Source organism: Macaca fascicularis, chromosome 3, assembly GCF_037993035.2.
Source record: "Macaca fascicularis isolate 582-1 chromosome 3, T2T-MFA8v1.1".
NCBI classification, from domain to species: domain Eukaryota; kingdom Metazoa; phylum Chordata; class Mammalia; order Primates; family Cercopithecidae; genus Macaca; species Macaca fascicularis.
Genome location: NC_088377.1, coordinates 91,930,628 through 91,958,482, shown reverse-complemented (window position 1 = coordinate 91,958,482; position 27,855 = coordinate 91,930,628). Strand labels below are relative to the sequence as shown.

The following is a 27,855-nucleotide window of genomic DNA, read 5'->3' as shown; positions in this document are numbered from 1 at the left end:
AAAACCTCTCTATAGGCAGCACACTCACCAGGAGACAGGAGAGCTAGAAGCAGGACTGGGGCCCACCACATGCCTTCCTCTCTTGGGCCTTGAAAGGAAAGGGATCAGATGAAGAGGAGCAGAAGATCCTCTCAAAACTCAGGTCCCACTCAACAAGGAAGTGATCCCTAGCACAGAAGACAGTAGGAGGAGCTGGTCTTCCTGAGACACAGGCAGAGAGAAGTGACTGAGGATCTGTCTTAGGGGACTCCCAAGCCTTCTTCCCAGCAAGGGTGGTGCCTGGGAGGACCCGGCAGTGGAGCTCCTGCCTCTCTGCTCAGGTCCGTTCTCCTGCGCCCTCTTGTGGCAGCTGAGAGCAGGCCCTCTGCAGGAGAGAGCCCGGAGCGTGGAGAGCTCAGGCCTGCTGCAGAGAGAGTGCAGATGTGGCGGAAGCTGACCCTGGAGGTAACAGTCTCAGGCCTTGAAGCGGGCAGTCTCACAGCAGGCTCACACCCAGCACTTCAGAGTTACAGCAGGTAAGTCCACTGCCCGGCCCTCATTCTGCGGGGAAGCTTCTGATTAGGGCCCTAAACCACCATCCTTTTCACGTCTGCAAGGACACTGGAGGCAACACTGAGGGGCACTCTGAGAAGGTCTGAACCTGCTGTATTAACAGGACTGAGGGTCAGGCATGTTGGTGGGTCTTGGACTCTCCTCTAAGGTAAATGGATGTGTGGGGGTGGGACGGGTGTATGTGTGATCCTGTGTGAGTTTGTGTGTGTGTGTATGTGTGTGTGTGTGTTGGGAATGTGTGCCCGTGTGTGTGATCTCTTTATTAGAGGATTTCCATTCATTCAAGTAGAAGTGTGAGTTGTTTCTTTTTTTAAAGTAATACAGGGTGCCACGTCATGCAATATTTGGTACATACTTAAGCTAAAAACTTGTTATTGAACTGAACTTCCAAATTTCCTGAGTATTGCATATTTTACCTAGCAACCGTACCCTCAGAAAGCTGACCGATGTCTGCAGTGCACCTGGATTCATAGATGGAGATATAGGTGATAAAACAAGTATAGTAAAATAATTGTGAAAATTCAGTAGTGCATACACACATTTTCCCCTCTTCTGTAAAAAAAAAAAAAAATTTAGACACATGTTTAAGATATTCATAAAATGTAGAACAACGTCCCTTTTGGTTGCTGTTTTGACCCAGCTCAGAGAGTTCAGTTTCTGCTGACATCACAGCTGGGAATGAGAAAGGCAGAGGACTCTGGTTGGTCTCACTCTGCCTCTCGACCGCATGTACAGGACTTGAGGCTGCCACAGGAGCAGCTCTGAAAGCTGAGTCATCGGGGTCCTTGTGAAGGAGGGAAGCTCACCTGCCTTGGAGCCAGGAAAATCCTGCCTGGGATAGAACTCTCATGGTTTAAAAATGAGAAGGGAGAGAACTGCCATCACATTAGAATGCACAGAAAATCCTTAAAACAAAAAAGTAATGAGAGAAACAATCTCCACTGGAATATAAAATGAACTATAAAACTACAGTGCTGAAGAGAGGCACTAAACTGAAAAGATTCATGGAACACAGTGGAAAGTCCAGAAAGAGAGTCACATGTATGTAATATTTTATCATGTCCTAAAGTTGTATGTTAATATCCACAAGGAAATACTTGATTATTTACTATGTTCTCCTTTGGGAATTGACTTACCATATGGAAACAAATATTCTTGGGTTGCTAACTTAAAAAGTTAGAGATTTACTTGTAATAAAACTGAAAACAGGAAATCAGACTTAAACGATGATGAATTGCACACTAATTGTAGGTGACATTGGTCTCTCTGAGCCTGACATCATAATACAGACCCTAGAAAAGTTGATAGATTTTATTAAAAGTAATATAGAAAGTTCAGTTCACCAAAAGGTGCTGAAAATAAATGAAAGCAAATGACGAGAAATATTTTCAACACATTTGATAAAGGATCAATATCTAGGAAATGGTGTATATTAATTCTTACAAACAAATAAGAAAAAATTAATACCCCAACAGAAGAATAGGCAAAGAGTATGAAAAGGCAATTCACAAAAGAAGAAGTATAAATGGCCTATAAAGTTGTAAAATAATGCTAGTATTCATAAAGATAAGACAAGTCAAATTGGATGAACAAATCTCATTTTCTGAACCCCAGAGCTTGGATTGAAATCACTATCAAATTAAAGTATATGACTTAGGTAATGTTAGGTAACCCCTCAATTTCTCATATGCTATATTCAATGGTACTTAAACCCATCAATAAGGTTTCTGTGAAGATTAAATAAAATATACATGTAATGTGCTTAGTACAGTAACTACCAGAAAGTCAGTACCCATATTTATCATCAATATTATTATTACTATAGTAATCATTGTATAAAAATTCCAGATAGATCATGATATCAATATCAGGTAAAAAATGAATAAAATATTAATGAAATGATACAGATTTCTTTATGCATACTTCTGAATTATGTTCACCCTTCCAAGTAAGACACAAAATGCAGACATCAGAAACTAAAAGATTGATTGAGATGTATAAAAGCAGAATATCAGAACAAAAACATAAATATGCCATTCAAATAGAAACAATGCATACTGCACATATGACAAGCAAAAGATGAATTTCTGTAATAGTGATAGACTTCTGAATAAATGAGAAAAAGTGAAAAAGTTCAACTGAACTAATAAAGATATTGTTACCCACAGGGTGAGATACAGAAAAGAGAATTCTAGAATAGAAGCTAAAATCTCGAAATTGATCTTGTTTTATAATTTTGACTTCAGTTCCCTGTAAAGGCTTTACATACACAAATCAAAATAATACAACAGATTTCCAAAATATAAAAATGAAAACTGAACGAATAAACTAGCTATATCAAAGTTGGCATGAACATATAGAGAATTATTCTGTATTCTGATTGTGTGCCCAAAAAAGAAAGAGAGAGAAAAGGAAGAAAGGAAAAAAGGAAGGAAGGAAGGGAGGGAGGAAGAGAAGGAAGGAAGGAAGGAAGGAAGGAAGGAAGGAAGGAAGGAAGGAAGGAAGGAAGGAAGGAAGGAAGGAAGGGAGGCAGGCAGGCAGGCAAGCTAGGAAGGGAACTAGGGAGGGAGGGAGAGGAGGGCAGAAAAAGGGACGTGTAGAAAAACAGCAAGTAACCAGGAAAGTAGAGAGAGGAAAAATAAAAGGAAGTTAGAGGGAGAGAATGTTCAACTGCATATCTAGGCCTAGTGTTTTAGTGGTAATTACAGTATTGCTTATATTGTTATATGCATAAGGAATAAGCAACACTCTGGGCTGTGATCTCTGGATATATGATTCAGTATAAATACCCTTTCCGTTTGCTGTCCAAAGTATCTCACTTCACAACTGGACCCTAGGTGTACCTGTCTGTCCTAGGAAGCAGAATGAGCAGGTCTCCCCCATGTCCTAGGAGAGCTGAAAGAACCTTGCTCTCAGCCAGGATGCTTGGCTGAGGCCTGGAGATGGCAGCTTGGTCTTCAGGAAAGTCCTGGGGGAGGGAGGAGAACAGGGTGCAGCTGCCAGGGGAGTGTGATATCAGTGGGGAGATCAGGAGTTAAGCTGTGTTTCTCTTTGTACAGAATACAGTAAATTTGGTGGCAAGAAATGAAGAAATGAGATGGGTCATTTCTACCTTGTGTACCAGAAGCAGCCACAAGGCAGATTTTCAGTGTGGTGTAGGGCAAGTATGAATCACTGTGCCTGTCCCAGTTGGCACAGTAATAGACCCCAGAGTCACTTTCATTTAGTTTTAGAGGTATAAATTTCTGACTTATCCTTGTACTTCCATAATTATCATGCTTTCCTAGACTGACTCCTGATTCCAACACATCCCTGGAGTGAAGGGGTCATAGCACAGAAGATGCTGTGGGGCCTTCTCCTCCTGGTGTTGGTACCAGTGGATGCAGAAGGTATTTTCTACAGGAAGATCACAGGTGATAACAACAGATGACCCTGACCCCCTGGTGCCTGACTTTCTTCTTGCTTCCAAGTTAGTAGATATGTGACTGGCAGAATATAATGAGGCATTTCTTAGCAGGGCATCCTTTGCAAAAGAAGAAAAAAACCAAACCAAACCAAACCAAAACAAAACCCGTGAGCCTCTCTGTAGGCAGCACACTTACCAGGAGACAGGAAAGCTAGAAGCACGGCTAGGGTCCACTGCATGCCTTCCTCTCTGGGGTTGTGGAAGGAAAGGGACCAGATGAAGAGGAGCAGAAGACCCTCTCAAAACTCAGGTTCTACTCAACAAGGAAGTGATCTCTGGCACAGACGGCAGTGGGGGGAGCTGGTCTTCTTGAGTCACAGGCAGAGAGAAGTGACTGAGGATCTACCTTGCGGGACTCCCAAACCTTCCTCTCAGAGGGGTGGTGCTGGGAGGACCTGCAGAGGAGCTCCTGCTTCTCTGCTCAGGCCCGTTCTCCAGCGCCCTCTGTGGCAGCTGAGAGCAGGCCGTCTGCAGAAGACAGCCAGGGGCATGGAGAGCTCAAGCCTGCAGCAGAGGCACTGCAAATGTCCAGGAAGCTGACCCTGGAGCCAGCCGGCTCAGCCCTCGGAGGGGGCAGTCCCACAGTAGGCTCGCACCCTGCACTTCAGAGTTGCAGCAGCAAATGCTGATGCCAGGACCTTGTCCTGCCAGGAAGCCTCTGATTAGGGCCCTGAACTGCCTTCCTTTTTGCCTCTGCACGGCACTTGGAGGCAACCACCCAAGGCCACTCTGAGAAGGGTTGAACGTGCTTTATTAAAAGGACTGAGGATCATGTATGTTGGTGGGTTTGGACTCTCCTGTAAGGTAAATGGGTGTGTCGGGGGGTGGAGGTGGGGAAGGGGTGTCTGTGATCCTGTGGGTGTGATCTCTTTATTAGAGGATTTTTGTTCATTGAAGTAGGTGTATGAGTTGTTGTTGTTGTTGTTTAAGTAGTTCAGGGTGCCATGTTATGCAATATTTGGAACATACATAAACCAAAAACTTGTTATTTGCCTGAACTTCCAAATTCCCTGGGTATTGTCTGTTTTGTTGGGCAGCCCTACCCTCAGAAAGTGAACTGAGATCTGCAGTGCACCTGGATTCACAGATGGAAATATAGGGGACAAAACAAGTACAGTAATATAATTGTGAAAATTCAGTAGGGCATACACAGATTTTCACCTCCTCTCTAAGAAGTATATAGAGACACACATTTAAAATATGCATAATGAGATGTAGAACAATGTCCCTCTTTGTTGTTGTGTTGGCCTAGCTCAGAGAGTTCAGTTTCTGCTGTCATCACAGCTGTGAATGAGAAAGGGAGGGGGCTCTGGTTGGTCTCCCTCTGCCTCTGGACCACACGTGCAGGACATGAAGCTGCCGTAGGAGCAGCTCTGAAAGCTGAGTTCTCAGGGTTGGTTGCGGGAAGTCAGGGACCCCGAATGGAGGGACCAGCTGAAGCTGCAGCAGAAGAACATAAATTGTGAAGATTTCATGGACATTTATCAGTTCCCCAAATTAATACTTTTATAATTTCTTACGCCTGTCTTTACTGCAGTCTTTGAACACAAATTGTGAAGATTTCATGGAGATTTATCACTTCCCCAATCAATACTCTTATAATTTCCTATGCCTGTCTATACTTTAATCTCTTAATCCCATCATCTTCATAAGCTGAGGATGTATGTCACCTCAGGACCCTGTGATGATTGCATTATCTGTACAAATCATTTGTAAAACATGTGTGTTTGAACAATATCAAATCTAGGCAACCTGTTCTTACAGGATAACAGCAATTTTCAGGGAACAAGGGATATAACCATAAGGTCTGACTGACTGTGGTGTCAGGCAGAACAGAGTCATATTTTTCTTCTTGCAGAAAGCAAATAGGAGAAATATCGCGAATTCTTTTCCCAGCAAGGAATAACCCTGGGGAAGGAACGTATTCCCAGGGGCAGGCCTATTGACAACCGCTCTAGGAGTGTCTGTCTTATGTGGTTGAAGATAAGGGATGAAATACGCCCTGTCTCCTGTAGTGCCCTCAGGCTTACTAGGTTGGAGAAATTCCAGCCTGGTGAATTCTAGTCAGACCAGTTTTCTGCTCTCAACTCCTGTTTCCTGGTAAGGAAGATAGTATCAAGATAGTATCAAGATAGAATGTACCCAGTGGGACATGGAAACTCATCAGTAATTCTAATTTTGCCCTGGCCTTGTGATCTTGCTCTGCCCTTCTGCCCTTGTGATCTTTTATTGCCCTTTGAAACGTGTGATCTTTGTGACTTACTCCCTATTCATACACCCCTCCCCTTTTGAAATCCCTAATAAAAATTTACTGGCTTTGCGGCTCAGGTGGGCATCATGGAACCTGCCGATATGTGATGTCACTCCCGGTGGCCCAGCTGTAGAATTTCTCTCTTTGTACTTTTTCTCTTTATTTCTCAGACTGGCTGACACTTAGGGAAAACAGAAAATAACCTACATTGAAATATTGGGGGCTGATTTCCCTGATATCTGGTGCCCAACGAAATCAGCACCCAGTAGGGCTCCTTGTGAAGCCGGGGAGTTTGCCTACCTTGGAGCATGAAAAACTCTTTCTGGACAGAAGTCTCACAGTCTAAAAATGGGAAGGGAGAGGATTGAGATCACACTAGAATGCACAGAAAATTCTTAAAACAAAAAAATAATGAGAGAAACTTCATCAGAATGTGAAAAGAACTATAAAGCTACTGTGCTGAAGAGAGGACAATACTGGCACTAGAATGACAAGATTCATGGAACACAGCGGAAAATCCAGAAGGAGAACCACATGTATGTAATATTTTCTCATGTGATAAAGTTATATGTTAATATCCACAAGGAAATAGTCAATTATTTAATAAGTTCTCTTTTGGGTATTGGCTTACCATATGTAAACAAATATTGTTGCATTTCTACCTTACCAGTTACAAATAGTGATTTAGTAGTAATACAAAGAAAATCATTAGACTTAAACGATGATGAATTGCATACAAATTCTAGGTAAGATTGGCCTCTCTAAGCCTAACATCAAACTAGACACCCTAGAAAAATTGATAGATTTTATTGTGTTTTTATCAAAGTTCAGTTCACCAAAAGTTGCCAAATGTAAATAATAACAAATGAGGAGAAATATCTTCAACACATTTGATAGAGGGTCAGTATCTCTAAAATGGTGTATATTAATTCTTATGACCAATAAGAAAAAATTAATAATCCAAAAGAAGAATAGGCAAAGAGTATGACAAGGCGATTCTCAAAAGAAGAAGTATAAATGACCTATAAAGTTGTAAAACAATGCTAGTGCTCCTAAAGATGGGGGAATGCAAACCAAATTAACAAAAATCTCATTTTTGGAACCACAGAGCTTGGAATGCAATCATTATCAAATTAAAGTCCATGATTTAGGGAATGTTAATTAAACCCCCAATTTCTTATGTTACATTCAATGGTACTTTAAATCCTTAATAAAGATTCTGTATAGATTAAATAAAATATGCATGTAATGTGCTTAGTAAATTAACTACCAGAATGTCAGTACCCATATTTACCATCATATTATTATTATTAGTTTTTTTGAGACAGAGTCTCACTCTGTTCCCCAAACTGGAGAGCAGTAGTGTGATCTTAGCTAACTGAAAACTCCACCTTCCAGGCTCAAGAGATTCTCCCGCCTCAGCATCCAAAGTAGCTGGGATTACATGTGTGCACCACTACAGCCAGCTAATTTTTTGTACTTTTAGTAGAGACAAGGTTTCACCATGTTGGCTAAGCTGGTCACAGTCTCCTGACCTAAGTGTTCCTATTGACTGGAATACTCAAATGCTGGGATTACAGGCACAAGCCACCGGGCCTGGTCAGGATTATTATTACTAATACAGCAATTATTGTGTAAAAATTCCTGACAGAACAATGATGCCATCATTAAATAATGCATAAAAACATTCAAATACATAATATGGATTTCTTTATGCATACTTATGAAGTATGTGCACCTTTAGAAGTAAGACACACAGTCCAAACACAGGAAAATAAAAGATTGATTACAATGTACAAAAACGGAATATCAGAATGAAAATATAAATATGGCATTGAAATAGAAGCAATACATTCTCCGCTATGAAAAACAGAGTGAAAAAGCTCAAGTGAACTGATAAAAATATTGTTACCTATAGGGTGAGGGAGAAAAGAGGAACAAGAAATCTACAATGGAAGTTAAAATCTTCAAATCCATCTTCTTTTATAATTTTGACTTCAGTTCCATGTAAATGTTTTATATATACAACACAAATATGAAACAAAACAAAGTAACACAAGTTTCCAAAATATAAAAATGAAAACTGAACAATTAAAGTAGCTGTATCAATGTTGGCATGAACAAATACAGAAAAATCATTTCAAATGATTTTGTGGAAAAAGTATTTTGATTATGTACCAGAAAAAGGAAAGAAAGAGAGAGAAAAGTAAAGCAGGAAGGAAGGAAAGAAAAGAAGGAGAATGGATGGAAGGAAACAAGGGAAGAAGGGATAGAAGGATGGAGCGAGGGAGGGAGGAAGGAAGGGAGAAAAAAATAAAAGCAAGCAAAGAAGAAAAAAAGAGAATAAAAGGGAGGGCAGAGGGAGAGAATGTTCAACTGCATATCTAGGCCAGGTATTTTGGTGGTAATTTTAGTATTGCTTGTATTGTTACAGACATAAGGAAAAAGCACCACTCTCAGCTGCGATATCTGGACCATGATTGGATACACAATTCAGTAAAAATACCCTTCCCATTTGCTGTCCAAAATATCTTGCTTCACAGCTGGACCCTAGGTGTACCTGTCTGTCCTAGGTAGCAGATTGAGTGGGCCTTGCCCATGTCCTAGGAGAGCTAAGAGAACCTTGCTCTCAGCCAGGCTGCTTAGCTGAGGCCTGGAGATGGCAGCTTGGTCTTCAGGAAAGTTCTGGGGGAGGGTGGCGAACAGGGGGCAGCTGCTGCCAGGGGAATGTGATATTAGGGGGAGGTCAGGAGTTAAGCTGTGTTTCTCTTTTTCAGCATACAGTAAATTTGGTGGCAGGATATGAGAGGGGGCGGCTCTATCTTGTGTACCAGAAGCAGCCACAAGGCAGATTTTAAGTATGGTGTTTAGCAGGTCTGAATCACTGTGCCTGTCCCAGTTGGCACAGTAATAGACCCCAGAATCATTTTCAATTAGATTTCGCAGTATCAATATCCAACTCCACCTTGTGCGTGTATGAGTATAATACTTTCCTGGACTGAGTCCTGATTCCAACACATCCCTTGAGTTGGAGACGTCATAGTACAGAAGACGCTGTGGGACCTTCCCCTCCTGGTGTAGGTACCAGTGGATATAAAAGTTACTGTCTCCAGAAAAATCACAGGTGATTTCAGCAGATGACCCAGTTGGCCTGGTGACTGACTTTGTTATCCCTTCCAAGTTGGAAGATTTCTGACTGGCTGCAATGGGAAATGACAAAATATGATGAGGCATTCCTTAGTATGGCACCCCTTGCAAAAGAAGAAAACAAAACAAAACAGAACCTATGAGCCTCTCTGTAGGCAGCACACTCACCAGGAAACAAGAAAGCTAGAAGCAGGGCTAGGGCCCACCGCATGCCTTCCTCTCTGGGACCTTGAAAGAAAAGGGACAAGATGAAGAGGAGGAGAAGACCCTCTCAAAACTCAGGTGCCACTCAACAAGAAAGTGATCCCTAGCACAGAAGACAGCAGGAGGAGCTGGTCTTCCTGAGACACAGGCAGAGAGAAGTGACTGAGGATCTGTCTCAGGGGACTCCCAAGCCTTCCTTCCAGAAGAGGTGGTGCCTGGGAAGACCTGCAGAGGAGCTCCTGCCTCTCTGCTCAGGTCCGTTCTCCAGCGCCCTCCTGTGGCCGCTGAGAGCAGGCCGTCTGCAGAAGAGAGCCCAGGGCATGGAGAGCTCAGGCCTGCAGCAGAGGGACTGCAGATGTAGGGGAAGCTGACCCCTGAGTTAACAGGCTCAGACCTTGGAGGGGCAGTCCCACAACAGGCTCACATCCTGCCTTTCAGTCTTGCAGCAGCTAATGCTGAAGCCAGGGCCTTGTCCTGACAGGAAGCCTCTGATTAGGGCCCTGAACTGCCTTCCTTTTTGCATCTGCAGACACATGGAGGCAACCACTCAAGGCCACTCTGAGAAGGGTTGAAGCTGCTTTATTAAAAGGACTGAGGATCAGTACGTTGATGGGTGTTGGACAGTGCTCTAAGGTAAATGGGTGTATGTGTGTCTGTGGGGGCGGGGGGCAGGGGGTGCCTGTGATCCTGTGGGTGTGATCTCTTTTTTAGAGGATTTTTGTTCGTTAAAGTAGGAGTATGAGTTTTTTTGGTTTTTTTGGTTTTTGTTTTTTTTTTTTAAGTAGTACTGGGTGCCATATAATGTAATATTTGGAAATACTTAAATTAAAAACTTGTTATTTATCTGAACTTCCAAATTGTCTGGTATTGAATATTTTATTTCTCAGCCCTACCCTCAGAAAGCAGACTGAGATCTGCAGTGCACCTGGATTCACAGATGGAAATATAGGGGACAAAACAAGTACAGTAATATAATTGTGAAAATTCACTAGGGCATACACAGATTTTCACCTCCTCTATAAGTAGCATATAGAGACACACGTTTGAAATATGCATAATGTGATATAGAACAATGTCCTTCTCGGTTGTGGTGTTGGCCCAGCTCAGAGTGTTAAGTTTCTGCTGTCATCTCAGCTGGGAATAAGAAAGGGAGGAGGCTCCGGTTGGTCTCCCTCTGCCTCTGGACCACAGGGAGAGGTCATGACATGACATGAGGCTGCCACAGGAGCAGGACATGAGGCTGCCACAGGAGCAGGACATGAGGCTGCCACAGGAGCAGCTCTGAAAGCTGAGTTCTCGGGGTCCTTGTGAAGCCGGGGAGCTTGCCTGCCTTGGAGCGTGAAAAAGTCTTGCTGGACAGAAGTCTCATGGTCCAAAAATGGGAAGGGAGAGAATTGAGATCACACTAGAATGCACAGAAAATTCTTAAAAGAAAAAAATGATGAGAGAAACCTCATCAGAATGTGAAAAGAACTATAAAGCTACAGTGCTGAAGAGAGGGCAATACCGGCACTAGAATGACAAGATTCAAGGAACACAGTGGAAAATCCAGAAAGAGAACCACATGTATGTAATATTTTCTCATGTGATAAAGTTATATGTTAATATCCACAAGGAAATAGTCAATTATTTAATAAGTTCTCTTTTGGGTATTGACTTACCATATGGAAACAAATATTGTTGCATTTCTACTTTACCAGTCACAAATACTGACTTACATGTAATAAAAAGAAAATCATTAGACTTAAACGATGATGAATTGCATACAAATTCTAGGTGAGATTGGCCTCTCTAAGCCTGACATCAAACGAGACATCCTAGAAAAATTGATAGAATTGTTTTTTTTTAAAGACAAATTCACCAAAAGGTGCCAAATGTAAATAATAACAAATGAGGAGAAATACCTTCAACACATTTGATAAAGGGTCAGTATCTCTAAAATGGTGTATATTAATTCTTACGACCAAGGAGAAAAAATTAATCCTCCAAAAGAAGAATAGGCAAAGAGTATGACAAGGCGATTCTCAAAAGAAGAAGTATAAATGACCTATAAAGTTGAAAAATAATGCTAGTACTCTTAAAGATGGGGGAATGCAAACTGAATTAACAAATCTCATTTTCGGAACCACAGAGCTTGGATTACAGCATATGACTTTAGGGAATGTTAATTAACCCCCGAATTTCTAATGTTAAATTCAACAGTACTTTAAACCTTTAATGAAGTTTCTGTATAGATTAAATAAAATAGAAAGTAATGTGCTTAGTAAATTAACTACCAGAATGTCAGTACCCATATTTACCATCAATATTATTATTATTATTATTAACTTTTTTGAGACAGTGTCTCGCTCTGTTGCCCAAACTTGATAGCAGTAGTGTGATCTTAGCTCACTGAAATCTTTACCTTCCAGGCTCAAGTGATTCTCCTGCCTCAGCATCCAAAGTAGCTGGGGTCACATGTGTGCACCACTACAGCCAGTTAATTTTTTGTATTTTTAGTAGAGACAGGGTTTCACCATGTTGGCTAAGGTGGTTGCAATCTCCTGGCCTCAAGTGATCCTAACAACTGGACTACCCAAATGCTGGGATTACAGGATGAGCCACCAGGCCTGACCAGTATTATTATTACTAATACAGTAATTATTGTATAAAAATTCCTGATAGACCAATGATGCCATCATTAAATAATCAATGCATAAAAACATTCAAATACATGATATGGATTTCCATATGCACACTTATGAAGTATGTGCACCTTTAGAAGTCAGACACAAAATCCAGACATGGGAAAATAAGAGATTGATTAAAATGTATAAAAACCAAATATAAGAACAAAAATATAAATATGTCATTTAAATAGAATTGATACATACTGTGCTATGACAAACAATGTTAAAAAGTTCAAGAAAACTGATAAAAATATTTTTACCTATAGGGTGAGGGAGAAAAGAGGAACAAGAACTCTACAATGGATGGTAAAATCTTCAAATGGATCTTCTATAATTTTGACTTCAGTTCCATGTAAATGTTTTATATATACAAAACAAATATGAAACAAAACAAAGTAACACAACAAATTTCCAAAATATAAAAATGAAGATTGAACATTCAAAGTAACTGCATCAATGTTGGCACGAACAAATAGAGAAAACTTATTTCAAATGATTTTGTGGAAAAAGTATTCTGATTATGTACCCAAAAAGGAAAGAAAGAGAGATAAAAGCAAAGAAGGAAGGAAGGAAAAAAAGGAAGGAGAATGGATGGAAGGAAAAAGGGAAGAAGGGAGGGAAGGAAGGAATGAGGGAGGGATGGAGGGATGGAACGAGGAAGGGAGAGAGAGCAAAATAATAAAAGCAAGCAAAGAAGTAAGTAAGAAGAGAGAGAGAATAAAAGGGAGGGCAGAGGGAGAGAATGTTCAACTGCATATCTAGGCCTGGTGTTTTAGTGGTAATTATGGCATTGCTTATATTGTTACAGACATAAGGAATAAGCACCACTCTCGGCTGTGATCTCTGGATCATGGGATACACGATTCAGTATAAATACCCTTCCCATTTGCTGTCCAAAATATCTTGCTTCACAGCTGGACCCTAGGTGTACCTGTCTGTCCTAGGTAGCAGAGTGAGTGGGCCTCCCCCACGTCCTAGGAGAACTAAAGAACCTTGCTCTCAGCCAGGCTGCTTCGCTGAGGCTTAGCTGAGATGGCAGCTTGGTCTTCAGGGAAGTCCTGGGGGAGGGTGGGGAACAGGAGGCAGCTGCTGCCAGGGGAGTGTAATCCTGTAGGGGAGATCAGGAGTTAAGCTGTGTTTCTCTTGTTCAGCATACAGTAAATTTGGTGGCAGGAAGTGAGAGGGGGTGGTTCTGTCTTGTGTATCAGAAGCAGCCACACGGCAGATTTTCAGTGTGGTGTTCAGCAGGTCTGAATCACTGTGCCTGTCCCAGTTGGCACAGTAATAGACCCCAGAATCATTTTCAATTAGATTTCGCAGTATTAATCTCAAGTTGCTCCTTGTGCTTCCATAAGTATCATACTTTCCTGGACTGATTCCTGATTCCAACGCAACCCTGGAGTTGGAGGAGTCATAGTACAGAAGACGCTGTGGGGCCTTCCCCTCCTGGTGTAGGTACCAGTGGATGTAGAAGCTACTGACTTCAGGAAGATCACAGGTGATTTCAGCGGATGACCCAGTCGGCCTGGTGACTGACTTTGTTCTCCCTTCCAAATTGGAAGATTTCTGACTGGCTGCAATGGAACCAACACAAAATATAATGAGACATTCCTTAGTATGGCACCCCTTGCAAAAGAAGAAAACAAAACAAAACCTCTCTATAGGCAGCACACTCACCAGGAGACAGGAGAGCTAGAAGCAGGGCTGGGGCCCACCACATGCCTTCCTCTCTTGGGCCTTGGAAGGAAAGGGATCAGATGAAGAGGAGCAGAAGATCCTCTCAAAACTCAGGTCCCACTCAACAAGGAAGTGATCCCTAGCACAGAAGACAGTAGGAGGAGCTGGTCTTCCTGAGACACAGGCAGAGAGAAGTGACTGAGGATCTGTCTCAGGGGACTCCCAAGCCTTCCTCCCAGAAGGAGTGGTGCCTGGGAGGACCCGGCAGTGGAGCTCCTGCCTCTCTTCTCAGGTCTGTTCTCCTGCGCCCTCTTGTGGCAGCTGAGAGCAGGCCCTCTGCAGGAGAGAGCCCGGGGCATGGACAGCTCAGGCCTGCAGCAGAGGGAGCGCAGATGTGGGGAAAGCCGACCCTTGCACCAGCTAGCCATGGCCCTTGGGAGAGGGCAGTCCTACAGCAGGCTCACAACCTGCTCTTCAGAGTTGCAGCAGCTAATGCTAATGCCAGGACCTTCTCCTGCCAGGAAGTCTCTGATTAGGGAACTGAACCACCTTGCCGAAATTTCGCATCTGCAAGGGCACTTGGAGGCACCACCCAAGGCATATGTTTATTGCGGCACTATTCACAATAGCGAAGACTTGGAACCGACCCAAATGTCCATCAATGATAGACTGGATTAAGAAAATATGGGACATATACACCATGGAATACTATGCAGCCATAAAAAAGGATGAGTTCATGTCCTTTGTAGGGACATGGATGAAGCTGGAAACCATCATTCTGAGCAAGCTATTGCAAGGAAAGAAAACCAAACACTGCATGTTCTCACTCATAGGTGGGAATTGAACGATGAGAACACATGGGTTCAGGGTAGGGAACATCACACAGTGGGGCCTGTAATGAGGTGGGGGAAGGGAGGAGGGATAGACTGGCAGAAATACCTAATGTAGATGACGAGTTGATGGGTGCAGCACACCAACGTGGCACGTGTATACCTAAGTAACAAACCTGCACGTTGTGCACATGTATCCTAGAACTTAAAGTATGATAAAAAATAAAAATAAATAAATAAATAAAATAAAATAAAAAAGGACTGAGGATCATGTGTGTTGGTGGGTCTTGGACTCTGCTCTAAGATGAATGGGTGTATGTGTGTGGGGTGTGTGTGTATGTGATCCTGTGGGTGTGATCTCTTTTTGAGAGGATTTTTGTTCATCGAAGTAGGAGTTTGTTTGTTTTTTAAAGTAGTTCAGGGTGCCATGTCATGCAATATTTGGAACATACTTAAACTAAAAACTTGTTATTTACCTGAACTTCCAAATTGTCTGTCATTGTATATTTTATTTGTCAGCCCTATACTCAGAAAGCAGACTGAGATCTGCAGCACACCTGGATTCACAGATGGAAATATAGGGGAAAAAACAAGTAGAGTAATATAATTGTGAAAATTCACTAGGGCATACACAGATTTTCACCTCCTCTATAAGAAGACACAAGTTTGAAATATGTGTAATGAGATGTAGAACAATGTCCCTCTCAGTTGTGGTGTTGGCCCAGCTCAGAGAGTTTAGTTTCTGCTGTCGTCACAGCTGGGAATGAGAAAGGGAGGGGGCTCTGGTTGGTCTCCCTCTGCCTCTGGACCACACGTACAGGACATGAGGCTGCCATAGGAGCAGCTCTGAAAGCTGAGTTCTCAGGGTTCTTGTGAAGCCGGGGAGCTTGCCTGCCTTGGAGAGTGAAAAAGTCTTGCTGGACAGAAGTCCCACGGTTTAAAAATGGGAAGGGAGAGGATTGAGATCACACTAGAATGCACAGAAAATTCTTAAAACAAAAAAATGAGAGAAACCTCATCAGAATGTGAAAAGAACTAGAAAGCTACAGCACTGAAGAGAGGACAATACCGGCACTAGAATGACAAGATTCATGGAACACAGTGGAAAATCCAGAAAGACAACCACATGTATGTAATATTTTCTCATGTGATAAAGTTATATGTTAATATCCACAAGGAAATAGTCAATTATTTAATAAGTTCTCTTTTGGGTATTGACCTACCATATGGAAACAAATATTGTTGCATTTCTACCTTAGCAGTCACAAGTAGTAATTAAGTTGTAATAAAAAGAAAATCATTAGATTTAAACGATGATGAATTGCATACAAATTCTAGGTGAGATTGGCCTCTCTAAGCCTGACGTCAAAATAGAGACCCTGGAAAATTGATAGATTTGATTTTTCAAAGTGCAATTCGCCAAAAGTTGTCAAATAAAATAATAACATAGGAGAAGATATATTTCAACACATTTGATGAAGGGTCAGTTTCTGTAAAATGGTGTATATTAAGTCTTTCATACCAACGAGAAAAAATTAATCTCCCAAAAGGAAAATAGGTCAAGAGTGTGACAAGGCAATTCAGAAAAGAAGAACTGTAAATGACCCATAATGTAAAAAATGCAAGTACTCCTAAAGATGGGGGAATGCAAACTGAATTAACAAATCTCATTTTCAGAATCGCAGAGCTTGGATTCCAATCATTATCAAGTTAAAGTATATGACTTAGGAAATGTTAATTAACCCCCGAATTTCTAATGTTAAATTCAACAGTACTTTAAACCTTTAATGAAGTTTCTGTATAGATTAAATAAAATAGAAAGTAATGTACTTAGTAAATTAACTACCAGAATGTCAGTACCCATATTTACCATCAATATTATTATTATTATTAACTTTTTTGAGACAGTGTCTCACTCTGTTGCCCAAACTTGATAGCAGTGGTGTGATCTTAGCTCACTGAAATCTTTACCTTCCAGGCTCAAGAGATTCTCCTGCCTCAGCATCCAAAGTAGCTGGGGTCACATGTGTGCACCACTACAGCCAGTTAATTTTTTGTATTTTTAGTAGAGACAGGGTTTCACCATGTTGGCTAAGCTGGTTGCAATCTCCTGGCCTCAAGTGATCCTAACAACCGGACTACCCAAATGCTGGGATTACAGGATGAGCCACCAGGCCTGGCCAGTATTATTATTACTAATACAGTAATTATTGTATAAAAATTCCTGATAGATCAATGATGCCATCATTAAATAATCAATGCATAAAAACATTCAAATGCATGATATGGATTTCTTTGTGCATACTTATGAAGTATGTGCACCTTTAGAAGTCAGACACAAAATCCAGACACAGGAAAATAAGAGATTGATTAAAATGTATAAAAAACAAATATATAAACAAAAAATATAAATATGTCATTTAAATAGAATTGATACATACTGTGCTATGACAAACAAAGTTAAAAAGTTCAAGAAAACTCATAAAAATATTTTTACCTATGGGGTGAGGGAGAAAAGAGGAACGAGAACTCTACAACGGATGCTAAAATCTTCAAATGCATCTTCTATAATTTTGACTTCAGTTCCATGTAAATGTTTTGTATATACAAAACAAATATGAAACAAAACAAAGTAACACAACAAATTTCCAAAATATAAAAATGAAGACTGAACATTTAAAGTACCTGTATCAATGTTGGCATGAACAAATAGAGGAAAATTATTTCAAATGATTTTGTGGAAAAAGTATTCTGATTATGTACCCAAAAAGGAACGAAAGAGAGAGAAAAGCCAGGTAGGAAGGAAGGAAAGAAACGGAGAATGGATGGAAGGAAGGAAGAGCGGGGGAGGGAGGGAAGATGGAAGGAAAGGAAGAAGGGAGGGAGGGAGAGAAAAATAATAAAAGCATGCATGGAAGTAAGAAAGGAGGGCGAGAATAGAAGGGAGGGCAGAGGGCGAGAATGTTCAACTGCATATCTAGGCCTAGTGTTTTGGTGGTCATTATAGTATTGCGTATATTGTTTGGACATAAGGAATAAGCGCCACTCTCAGCTGTGATCTCTGGACCATGATTGGATACATGATTCAGTATAAATACCCTTCCCATTTGCTGTCCAAAATATCTTGCTTCACAGTTGGACTCTAGGTGCACCTGTCTGTCCTAGGAAGCAGAGTGAGTGGGCCTCCCCCATGTCCTAGGAGAGCTGAGAGAACCTTGCTCTCAGCCAGGCTGCTGAGCTGAGGCCTGGAGATGGCAACTTGGTCTTCGGGAAAGTCCTAGGGGAGAGTGGGGAACAGGATGCAGCTGCTGCCCAGGGGAGTGTGATATTAGCGGGGAGAGCAGGAGTTAAGCTGTGTTTCTCTTTGTACAGAATACAGTAAATTCAGGGCAGGAAATAAGAGTTGGCTGGTCTATCTTGTGTACCAGAAGCAACCACAGGCAGATTTTTAGTGTGGTGTAGGGCAGGTCTGAATCATGGTGCCTGTCCCAGGTGGCACAGTAATAGACCCCAGAATCATTTTCAATTAGATTTTGCAGTCTCAAATTCCAGCTCTTCCTTGTGCTTGCAGTGTCATACTTTCCTGGACTGATTCCTGATTCCAACACAACCGTGAAGTAGTAGGGTTCATAGTACAGAAGACGCTGTGGGGCCTTCCCCTCCTGGTGTAGGTACCAGTGGATGTATAAGGTACTGACTCCAGGAAGATCACAGGTGATTTCAGCAGGTGACCCAGTAGGCCCGGTGATTGACTTCGTTTTCCCTTCCAAGTTGGAAGATTTCTGACTGGCTGCAATGGAAACAACACAAAATATAATGAGGCATTTCTTAGTATGGCACCCCTTGCAAAAGAAGAAAAGAACAAAACAAAACCCATGAGCCTCTCTGTAGGCAGCACACTCACCAGGAGACAGGAGAGCTAGAACCAGGGCTAGGGCCCACCGCATGCCTTCCTCTGCGGGGCCTTGGAAGGAAAGGGACAAGATGAAGAGGAGCAGAGGAACCTCTCAAAATTCAGGTGCCACTCAACAAGGAAGTAATCCCTAGCACAGAAGACAGTAGGAGGAGCTGGTCTTTCTGAGACACAGGCAGAGAGAAGTGACTGAGGATCTGTCTTAGGGGACTCCCAAGCCTTCCTTCCAGAAGGGGTGGTGCCTGAGAGGACCTGCAGAGGAGCTCCTGCCTGTCTGCTCAGGTCCGTTCTCCAGCGCCCTCCTTTGGCTACTGAGGGCAGGCCCTCTGCAGGAGAGAGCCAGGGGCATGGAGAGCTCAGGCCTGCAGCAGGGGGAGTGCAGATGTGGGGAAAGCCGACCCTGGTGCCAGCTGGCCACGGCCCTTGGGAGAGGGCAGTTCCACAGCAGGCTCACAACCTGCTCTTCAGAGTTGCAGCAGCCAACACTGCTTCCAGGACCTGGTCCTGCCAGGAAGCTTCTGATTAGGGCCCTGAATCACCTTCCTTTTCACATTTGCAAGTTCACTTGGAGGCAACCACCCAGGGCCGCTCTGAGAAGATTTGAACCTGCTTTATTAACAGGACTGAGGGTGAGGCATGTTGGTTTGCCTTGGACTCTACTCAAAGAAAAACAATGGCCGTGGCTCTCACTAACCATCGGTAGGACATTGTAAGCACCAAAAGAATAACACCTACACAAAATCTTGAAAACCATAGCATAGCGATTCCTCAAGAATCTAGAACTAGAAATACCATTTGTCCCGGCCATCTCATTACTGGGTTTATACCCAAAGGATTATAAATCATGCTGCTATAAAGACACATGCACACGTATGTTCATTGCGGCACTATTCACAATAGCAAAGACTTGGAACCAACCCACATGTCCATCAATGATAAACTGGATTAAGAAAATGTGGCACATATACACCACGGAAAACTATGCAGCCATAAAAAAGGATGGATTCATGTCCTTTGTAGGGACATGGATGAAGCTGGAAACCATCATTCTCAGCAAACTATCGCAAGGCCAAAAAACCAAACACCACATTTTCTTACTCATAGGTGGGAATTGAACAATGAGAACACTTGGACACAGGAAGGGGAACATCACACACCGGACCCGTCATGGGATGGGGGGAGGGGGGAGGGATAGAATTAGGAGATATACAAATGACGAGTTAATGGGTACAGCAAACCAACATGGCACATGTATACATATGTAACAAACCTGCACATTGTGCACATGTACCCTAGAACTTAAAGTATAATATATAAAAAAAAGAAAAAAAGAAAAACATGGTATAGCAAAATAAAGTCTCCTCTGGAGGTTTCTAAGACACTACCTCATTCTGAAAACAGAAAAGGAAAAAATCAAACGTTTACATTGCCAGTTCTGTACAAACTACTTTTCAGAATACCACAGAACTTAAGAATGAAAATTCTTTTTTTTTTTTTTTGGAGTCTTACTCTGTGGCCCAGAGTGGAGTGCAGTGGCACGATCTCAGCTCACTGCAATCTCTGCCCCCCAGGTTCAAGCTATTCTCCTGCCTCAGCCTCCCAAGTAGCTGGGACTACAGGCACATGCCATCGCGCCCAGTTAATTTTTATATTTTTAATAGAGACAGGGTTTCACCATGTCGGCCAGGCTGGTCTTGAACTCCTGACTTCAAGTGACCCACCCACCTTGGCCTTCCAAAGTGCTGGGATTACAGGCGTGAGCCACTGTGCCCGGCCAAATGAAAGTTCTTTTGTGGAAGTATTACGACCAATAAATTTAGGAGAAATGTTAAAAGGATAATATTAGCATTATGCAACCCTAATGATATATTGAATTTAGACAACTACCATGAATTGCTTTATAGCTTTCATGTGCACTGGCTATATTTCTGTCTCTACTATTCTATTTCTCTATCTCCTGCATTGCTTTCTATCACTATGTTCTTCCATCTCTGTCTTTATGTCCATATTTATTTTTTCTCTGTCCCGTTGCTGTTCATCCCTTTACATTTTTCTTCTATAGCTCCCTCTTACAGCTCAGTCTCCTCTATTTTGCTTTGGTGCTCCTGTTTCTTAGTCTCTCTCTTCATATCTCTATATTTCTGTCTCTCTATCTGCCTATCTCTATTCATCTCTTTTTCTGTTTCTCTATTTGTATCTCTCCTATCTATTTACTTTCTCTCCTCCTCTCTTTCCATTTCTTCCTATGGTCACAATAGCGCCTTTAAAGTCTTTGTTATTCCAACACCTGTGTCATGTCAGGATTAGCATCTGTTGTTTGGCTTTTCCGTTTGGAGACGCTAAGATTTTCCTCGTTCTCCACATGCGGAGTAATTTCGGATTAAATCCCGTACACTTTGAATATCATGTTATAGAGCTCTGGGCATTGTTTAAATATTACACAGAATGTGGAGGGGTTTTTTTTTTTTTTTTTGGTTAGCAGGCTACTGACCCAGTTAGGGATTACAAGTTCCTACTTGTGTTTGGTGGGCAGTTCCCCTTGGTTCCGTTTTCCAGGCTTTGCAGTGCTTGTCAGACCCGTCCTGTGTGTGCGCCACCCAGTGGCCATTCTAGGACCTGGGCAGTGCCTACTCCTGCTTTGGTTTGCAAGGCCTTTGGATTTGGAGCTGTTTGGGGTTGTGTTTATGCATGCACAGGTAATGGGTGAGCCCAGGAATCCAGATATCATTGCATGATGTTTCTTTCTTAATCTTCCTCCCTCTGCACGCTCTGCAATACTTTCTAGTTCTTTCTAGTCCCCTCCAGTCCTCTGGCCGGACAGGTGTGGCTTTAGTACACTGCATTTCCCACCATTGTGTCTGACTCCAGGGCCAAGCAGTGAGAGGATATAGAGAGAACAAAAGCCACCAGGATTCTCTCTCAGGGCCACAGCTTCCCTGGTCAGAGAGAAGGATCCCTTTCCTAAGAGTTTTAGGCTCCTGGCTCACCATAGCTGCTGCCACTGCCACTCAGATTGCCTGGGGGCTGCAGGAGAATGGAAAAGGACGAAAAAGAGAAAACCAGGGCTCTCTGACCACAGAGAGTCCCCCTTTCTCTCTGTCCTCACCAGGTGTACAGTTGTGCATTTCTGATTATTTGTGAGTACAGGCCAGGGGATAATTGAGGAAAAATAAATAAGAAACTTACTGTGAATTCACAGTGCTTCACTTTCCGATTTCCTCCTCCAATTGACTTGCTATTGCTTATTTTTCAAAGTCCTCAGATTCAGGGTTCATAGTTGCATTTGTGAGTCAGACAAGGCAGAGTGGGCTCACTGCAAATTTCCCAGAGGTGAAACTCATTCGTGATAATTCAAAGCTCCTTCGATTAAGAGGCGCCGTTTATTCCCCCAGCCTTTTTTTTTTTTTTTTAAATACAAAAAGAACTCACAGGGCTCCAGTTCTGAATCGAGGCCTCAAGTGGCCTGATATGCTCTTCGCTTTCTGTCATTGTCATTAGAACAAATCCAGGCTAGCCTGCAGGAGGATGAAACCCTGTGTGTAGTGGAGCTGATTTATTCGGACCCAGGCACTTTGACCAGGCAGTCCCCCTCCCAGCTAACCCAGCAGCTGCCTGACATGTGGCCAAGCCCAACCAAGATTAGATGAGCTTGGTTTAGATCAGCAGAACAGCCTAGCAAACCTATGCACTTGTAAGAATTCGTCGATGATTATTGTGCTAAGCCACTGAGTTTGGCATATTTGCTACATGGCGTTATTGTGGCAATGGTATGGATAGACAGACAGATAGAATATATAAAGAGAAAAGGAAAGCTAGAAATACACATAATTTTTTTTTTTTTTTTTTTGAGATGGAGTCTCGCTCTGTCGCTCAGGCTGGAGTGCAATGGCCAGATCTTGGCTCACTGCAAGCTCCGCCTCCCGGGTTCACGCCATTCTCCTGCCTCAGCCTCCCAAGTAGCTGGGACTACAGGTGCCCACCACCACCTCTGGCTAGTTTTTTTGTATGTAAATACATATAATATTTTATATAACATATTAGACATGTATACATACATTTATATATTATTTTTAACAATATATAAATATGCATATTTCTTTATTTTTCTCTTTATATGTATTTTTCTATCTCAATGTTTACCACTATTTCTGTATATTTACCTCTATCTTCCTAACACTGCCACACTCTGTGTGTCTATGTGTAAGCTTCTGTCTCTCCAGATCTATCGTTCTCTCTCTCCCTATCTCTCCCCCTAACTCCAGTTCTCTCTTCTTGTATCTTTCCCTATTTCTCTGTCTCTCTCAGTCCCTGTCCCTCTCCCTGTCCCTATATTTTTATCACAGTCTCTCTCTCTTCTCTGTTGTTTTCTCGCTCCGTCTTCTCTCCCTCTCTCTATCTCTCTCTGTCTCTCTATCCCTCTGTCTCTCACCCTCTCTCTGTGTGTTTTGTCTTTCTGTCTCTGTTCTCTCTCTTTCTCCCGGTCATGGTAGAGACCTACTCCTCTCTATGTGTCTCTGTCTCTTGCTCTTTTTGCTTGTATGGCCACTGTCCCAATCATTTTCTTTCCTTCTCACTTCCACTCTGCTCTCCATCCCTCTTCATCTTTCTAGTTTCTGTTGCCATCACTGTCTCTATATCACGCCCTCTCCCTCTTCATATTAACCTCTGTCCCCTCTTGTGTCTCTCCTTTTGTCTCTATCAAGTCCTCCTTGCCAGTCTTCTGGGCGCCTGAGGGTGTGATCGGCTCACTATGGTGGGAGACAGGTGCAAACTCACAGATGTAAAAGTTCTTCTGCTTCTCCTCATAATTGTACCTTTACCTATCAAGAGGTCAGAATTATGATGATGATGATAGAAGAATTGTTAAAAAAAAAAATAGCACTGCCTTGGGGAGAAAGTTCTAGTATGCAGATAGTTGCTTATATTTCTGTTTCAGTCTGCTGTGAGATGTTCCCTAGCAACATTTTGGGAAATAATCTTCTTACTAAGAATTGTTAGAATTTCCTCATCTCTAAATGGTTGTCTGGGCTCTCTGTATCACTTTGTGACCACAGTGACACAGGACAGTAGTGTTTTCAACAAGCTTAAGGGGGCACACACCTCAGTATCAACAGCACACAGCACAAGGCCTGGAACATAGTAGGCATTTAATGTGTATCAGTGAGGCTGGGCACGGTGGCTCATGCCTGTAATCCCAGCACTGTGGGAGGCTGAGGCAGGCAGATAAGGCAGTTAAGCCCAGGAGTTCCAGACCAACCTGAGAAACATGGTGAAACCCAGTCTCTACAAAAAATACAAAATTTAGCTGGGTGTGATGGCACACGCCTGTAGTCTGAACTACTTGGGAGGCTGAGGTGGGAGGATCACTTGAGTCTGGGAGGTCAAGGCTGCAGTGAGCTGTGATCGTGCCACTGCACTCCAGCCTGCGCAACAGATATATGCAACAAATATATGCATATTTGAACGGGATAAATTATCAGGTATGTAGTTTAGAAGGCTTTTATAAGGGTGCCAATAAAACTGAATTATATAACGTGTGTTCTTTCCATAGAAAATTAAAAGGAAAAATGACAAATTCTGCAAAGAACAGGATTTCAATATGGTCAGTCTGGGCTGGGGCATAGATGGGAATGAGTAACTCATGCACATCGTCACTGATCATCCTGGACTAAAATAGGCGTGGACAATGGAGAAGATATGAAGCCAGAGTGGGTGGAGGACGGTCCCCAGTTTATGTTCCTGTGTCCTGTGCTGCTCACAGGGTCCTGCATGTTCCCAGAAAACAGCAGCATCTCCTGCCAGTGTTGTGGCCAGGCTGTGTCAGGCACCGTTTCCAGGGAAGTTAAGTGTGTCGCAGAAACCTCAGCCAAAGCTTCACTTCCTGCCTGCTCTGTCCTCCGACCCTGTGGCTGCCTGGTGCCCTGGGAGTGGTCTCGTCATGGGCCTCAGCCCAGGATGAGCAGCCAAGAATGCAATCCTATGGAGAGTGTGCAGAAGGGAGAGGTTACTTCTCAAGATGGAGCTGCCAAATAGGGACACTTTGGAGAGTTTGACATGAGAACTTTTAGCTCCGAGAACATATTGCTTTGGAAAAGGCAGAATAAAAATCCAAGCGCTGCCACTTAGAGGTAGTATGTCCTTGGGAAAGTCACTGTATGTGAATAATAACCTTTACCCTGGATACATCATTCATCTCCTGGGGCCAGGGATTGTGCCACCTCATTCATTTCTAAACTAAATGGTATCTAAGCTAGTCTTTACCACAATTTAATTCTTACAATAATACTCCAAAGGAGATATAATCAACCACATTTCACAGATGAGAGAATTGGAATCTTAAAAAAAGGTTAAACTCTTCAAGGTCATTTGACAAGTAAATAATGGAGCCCGAATTTCAACTGAAGTCTAACAAATTCCAAACTCCTGGCTACCAGCCATTTTATATTCATATATATGCATAAATATTTTAATATAAATTATATAACATATAATATGTCTATGTATGTCATATGTATATAATATTATATATATTTCTTTTTAAGCTATAAAGTATAAGAGATCATGAAGAAAATTTCAGAAAGATTTTAGAAACTCAAGGGTCACTCTCCTATGCCAGTAAGCAAACAGCCTAAGATACTGTTGAATAGTATTCATTCAGTTAATTATGGTGAACCTCAAAAAGTCATAGAAATTTCCTCTAGCACTGTTAAGTAAATAGCTAATGGCCTTTTATTAAAAGACTAATTTTTAACATGATAACAGAAATTCTTGGTCCATTAAATGATAGCAAATACCCTTTGAGTGTCAAACATTGTATATATGTATTCTTTTCTCGCAAACATAAAGTAGGTGTTACTTATCCTCATTTTTCAGATGAAATTGAAGCTTACAGAGGTTAAATAATGCCTCGAGGTCACCTAGCTAATAAAGAGCACACCAAGAATTTGAACCAAACTGATCAGTCTCCAGAGCCTGTGCCATAAGGGAACCGCTTGGATGTTTATGATTCAGGGATTAATTTCTGTCTTCATGAAGCTGCTGCATTTTAATACAAAATATGTTATATTTCCTATTTGTTTTCAACTCCCAGCTTCATGCTTTAAAAGTAGTGTTTTGAATGCATTTAGTTATTTGTACTAACATCTAGCACCCCCTCCTGGCCATTCAAGGCATAGCATACGTGTTATATTCCCCAATATCAGAGCCCAATAAGTGGTGTTTGTTAACAGCAAAGACTTAGTATAATGAATGGAAAGGACCCCAAATGCAAGGCAGGCTCCAACTGCACACCTTATGTGCTGGATAGTTTTAGGCAAGAGACTCCTTGCAGGGTTGTCATTTCCCCCGCCTCAAAATCAGAGGAGTGGGTGATGGTTTTGGTTTCCTCCAGCTCTAATTGTGATTCTGAATTGAATTGATAAACTGGTTATTGAAACAATAGGTGTGGTAAAATGAACAATGGAAGTTTCCTATTTTTATTTTGATCCAATAATAAGGCATGTTTTTTGCTTCCTCTTGACTCAACACTGCTCTAGGAAAATTCTATTCTACATAGATTCCTGAACAAAAACACATTGATTCCTAAAGGTCTTCTGAATGTTTGGATAGCCAATGGCTTTGCAGCCCAGCCTGGCCACTACATGAGGCCCATGACTCCAACAAACTTATTTTAGGCCAGTGTAAATGCAATGTTCAAAAATCCCACCTAAGAAGGATCGGAACACTGAGGTTTGAGTAGGTAACATGCAGGTGTGTGCATGCATATCCAAGAATGCACACACACATACATGGATACAACTGCAATTGATACAAAAGGCTGAACTGTGCTGATTCTTACAGGTACTAGGTTCTGGCCCAGTCTGAAAAAAAAGAAAAGACCCTTAGTCAATCTACACATGCATACAAAATAGAATTCCCACCATACTTCGATGTTATCTATTTATAATTTTCAATGTTGTAATGTTTTGTGGTCTTAAAAATTACAGGAATTATTATCAATGTACCTAATGTGCCTTGACTCTGAAGGACATGGTAATTGCCTGTGGTTTGGAAAATGTTTGGGCTAAAAGACAAGTTCTCCTCTTCTCATTTTTATATCACAGAGCTGTGCAGGGGCTTGGATCAGTGCCTGAATCCAGTGTTCCTGAGTGCAGAGCATCTTTGCTCTGGGTGAGCTTTGACCATCCTGGAGAAGAAGGCTGCTGCAGGGGTGGGACAAAGCCAAGACCAATGGCCAGCAGCCAAGGCCAGCCAGATGGCTGTGTGCTGGCAGCCAGCATACACGGATTTTACCTGAAGGAAAATGTCACGTTTTCCACAGACAACTGAAGAAAAGGAGCTCTTTGGATTACCGTAATCGTGATTTACTCGCTGGAACCTCTGTCTGTGGATTGTCCAAAATTAAGTCTCAAAGCTAAAATATGAGGCTTCAATGAGTTATCCTGAAATCAGTGCTTGATATCTTCTTGCTTTTTGCTTGTTTTTTTAAAATCTTAATTATCATATTTTTCTGTCGTATTTCTCAGTGCCACGTGCATTATCACCATTATCCGTGCCAGTTATGTATAGTTTTGCATGTTTGTTTTTTATTTTACTCTTTTCTCTCCTCCCATCGGTGCCCAATCTAATGCACTTGGTATCTGTCCTTAGAGCCTCCATATCTGTGAGGACTAGAGTCGGGCACTTCCTCACATTTCAGTAATGATGGACCACATGTGCCACAGTCCTGTGAGATGATAGTGGTGCAGAAACATTCCTGTCACCTAGTGACATCGTAGCCATCATAATGTCACAACACATGACTCACATTTCTGGTGACCCTGTTGTAAACAAACTTACTGTACTGCCAGTTGCATAGAAGTCTAGCACATCCAGTTATGCACAGTATATAATACTTGAAATTGATAATAAATGACCATGTTACTGGTTTACTGGTTTATGTAATTACTATATTATACTTTTTATCATTATTTTAGAGTGTACAACGTCTACTTGTTTAAAAAAAAAAAAAGGTTAATGTAAAACATCCTCAGGAAGGCCCTTCAGGAGGAATTCCAGAAGAAGGCATTGTTGTCCTAGGAGATGACAGCTCCATGTGTGTTATGCCCCTGATGACCCTCCATGGGGACAAGATGTGGAGCTGGACT

The 27,855-nt window shown here is 42.0% G+C and overlaps 1 long non-coding RNA gene and 4 gene segments (V, D, J or C); 1 reads left to right on the top strand and 4 right to left on the bottom strand.

The window, feature by feature from the left end:
* The window catches only part of LOC107129205 (T cell receptor gamma constant 1-like), a 76,118-nt gene extending 71,764 nt beyond the window's left edge, over positions 1 to 4,354 (bottom strand). The window contains 1 exon segment of the V gene segment in view: positions 4,155 to 4,354. Coding sequence covers positions 4,155 to 4,197 — 43 coding nt within the window.
* On the top strand, positions 369 to 27,636 carry LOC123572355 (uncharacterized). Of its 3 annotated transcripts, none has more exons than XR_010585698.2 (3): positions 369 to 515; positions 10,150 to 10,253; positions 26,812 to 27,636. It is a non-coding gene; the product is annotated as an uncharacterized lncRNA (long non-coding RNA). The 3 variants fall into 3 exon arrangements; XR_012432530.1 differs by lacking the exon at positions 26,812 to 27,636 and adding an exon at positions 12,556 to 12,822; XR_010585697.2 differs by lacking the exon at positions 369 to 515 and adding an exon at positions 4,489 to 4,822.
* LOC102130725 (T cell receptor gamma variable 5-like) lies at positions 8,791 to 9,784 on the bottom strand. The segment is given in 2 exon segments: positions 8,791 to 9,469; positions 9,585 to 9,784. Coding segments are annotated over 2 exon segments (601 nt in total).
* On the bottom strand, positions 13,133 to 14,166 carry LOC102131086 (T cell receptor gamma variable 4-like). The segment is given in 2 exon segments: positions 13,133 to 13,863; positions 13,967 to 14,166. Coding segments are annotated over 2 exon segments (570 nt in total).
* Positions 18,135 to 18,900, bottom strand: LOC102131469 (probable non-functional T cell receptor gamma variable). The segment is given in 2 exon segments: positions 18,135 to 18,586; positions 18,701 to 18,900. Coding segments are annotated over 2 exon segments (385 nt in total).
* Positions 27,637 to 27,855: the final 219 nt, after the last annotated feature.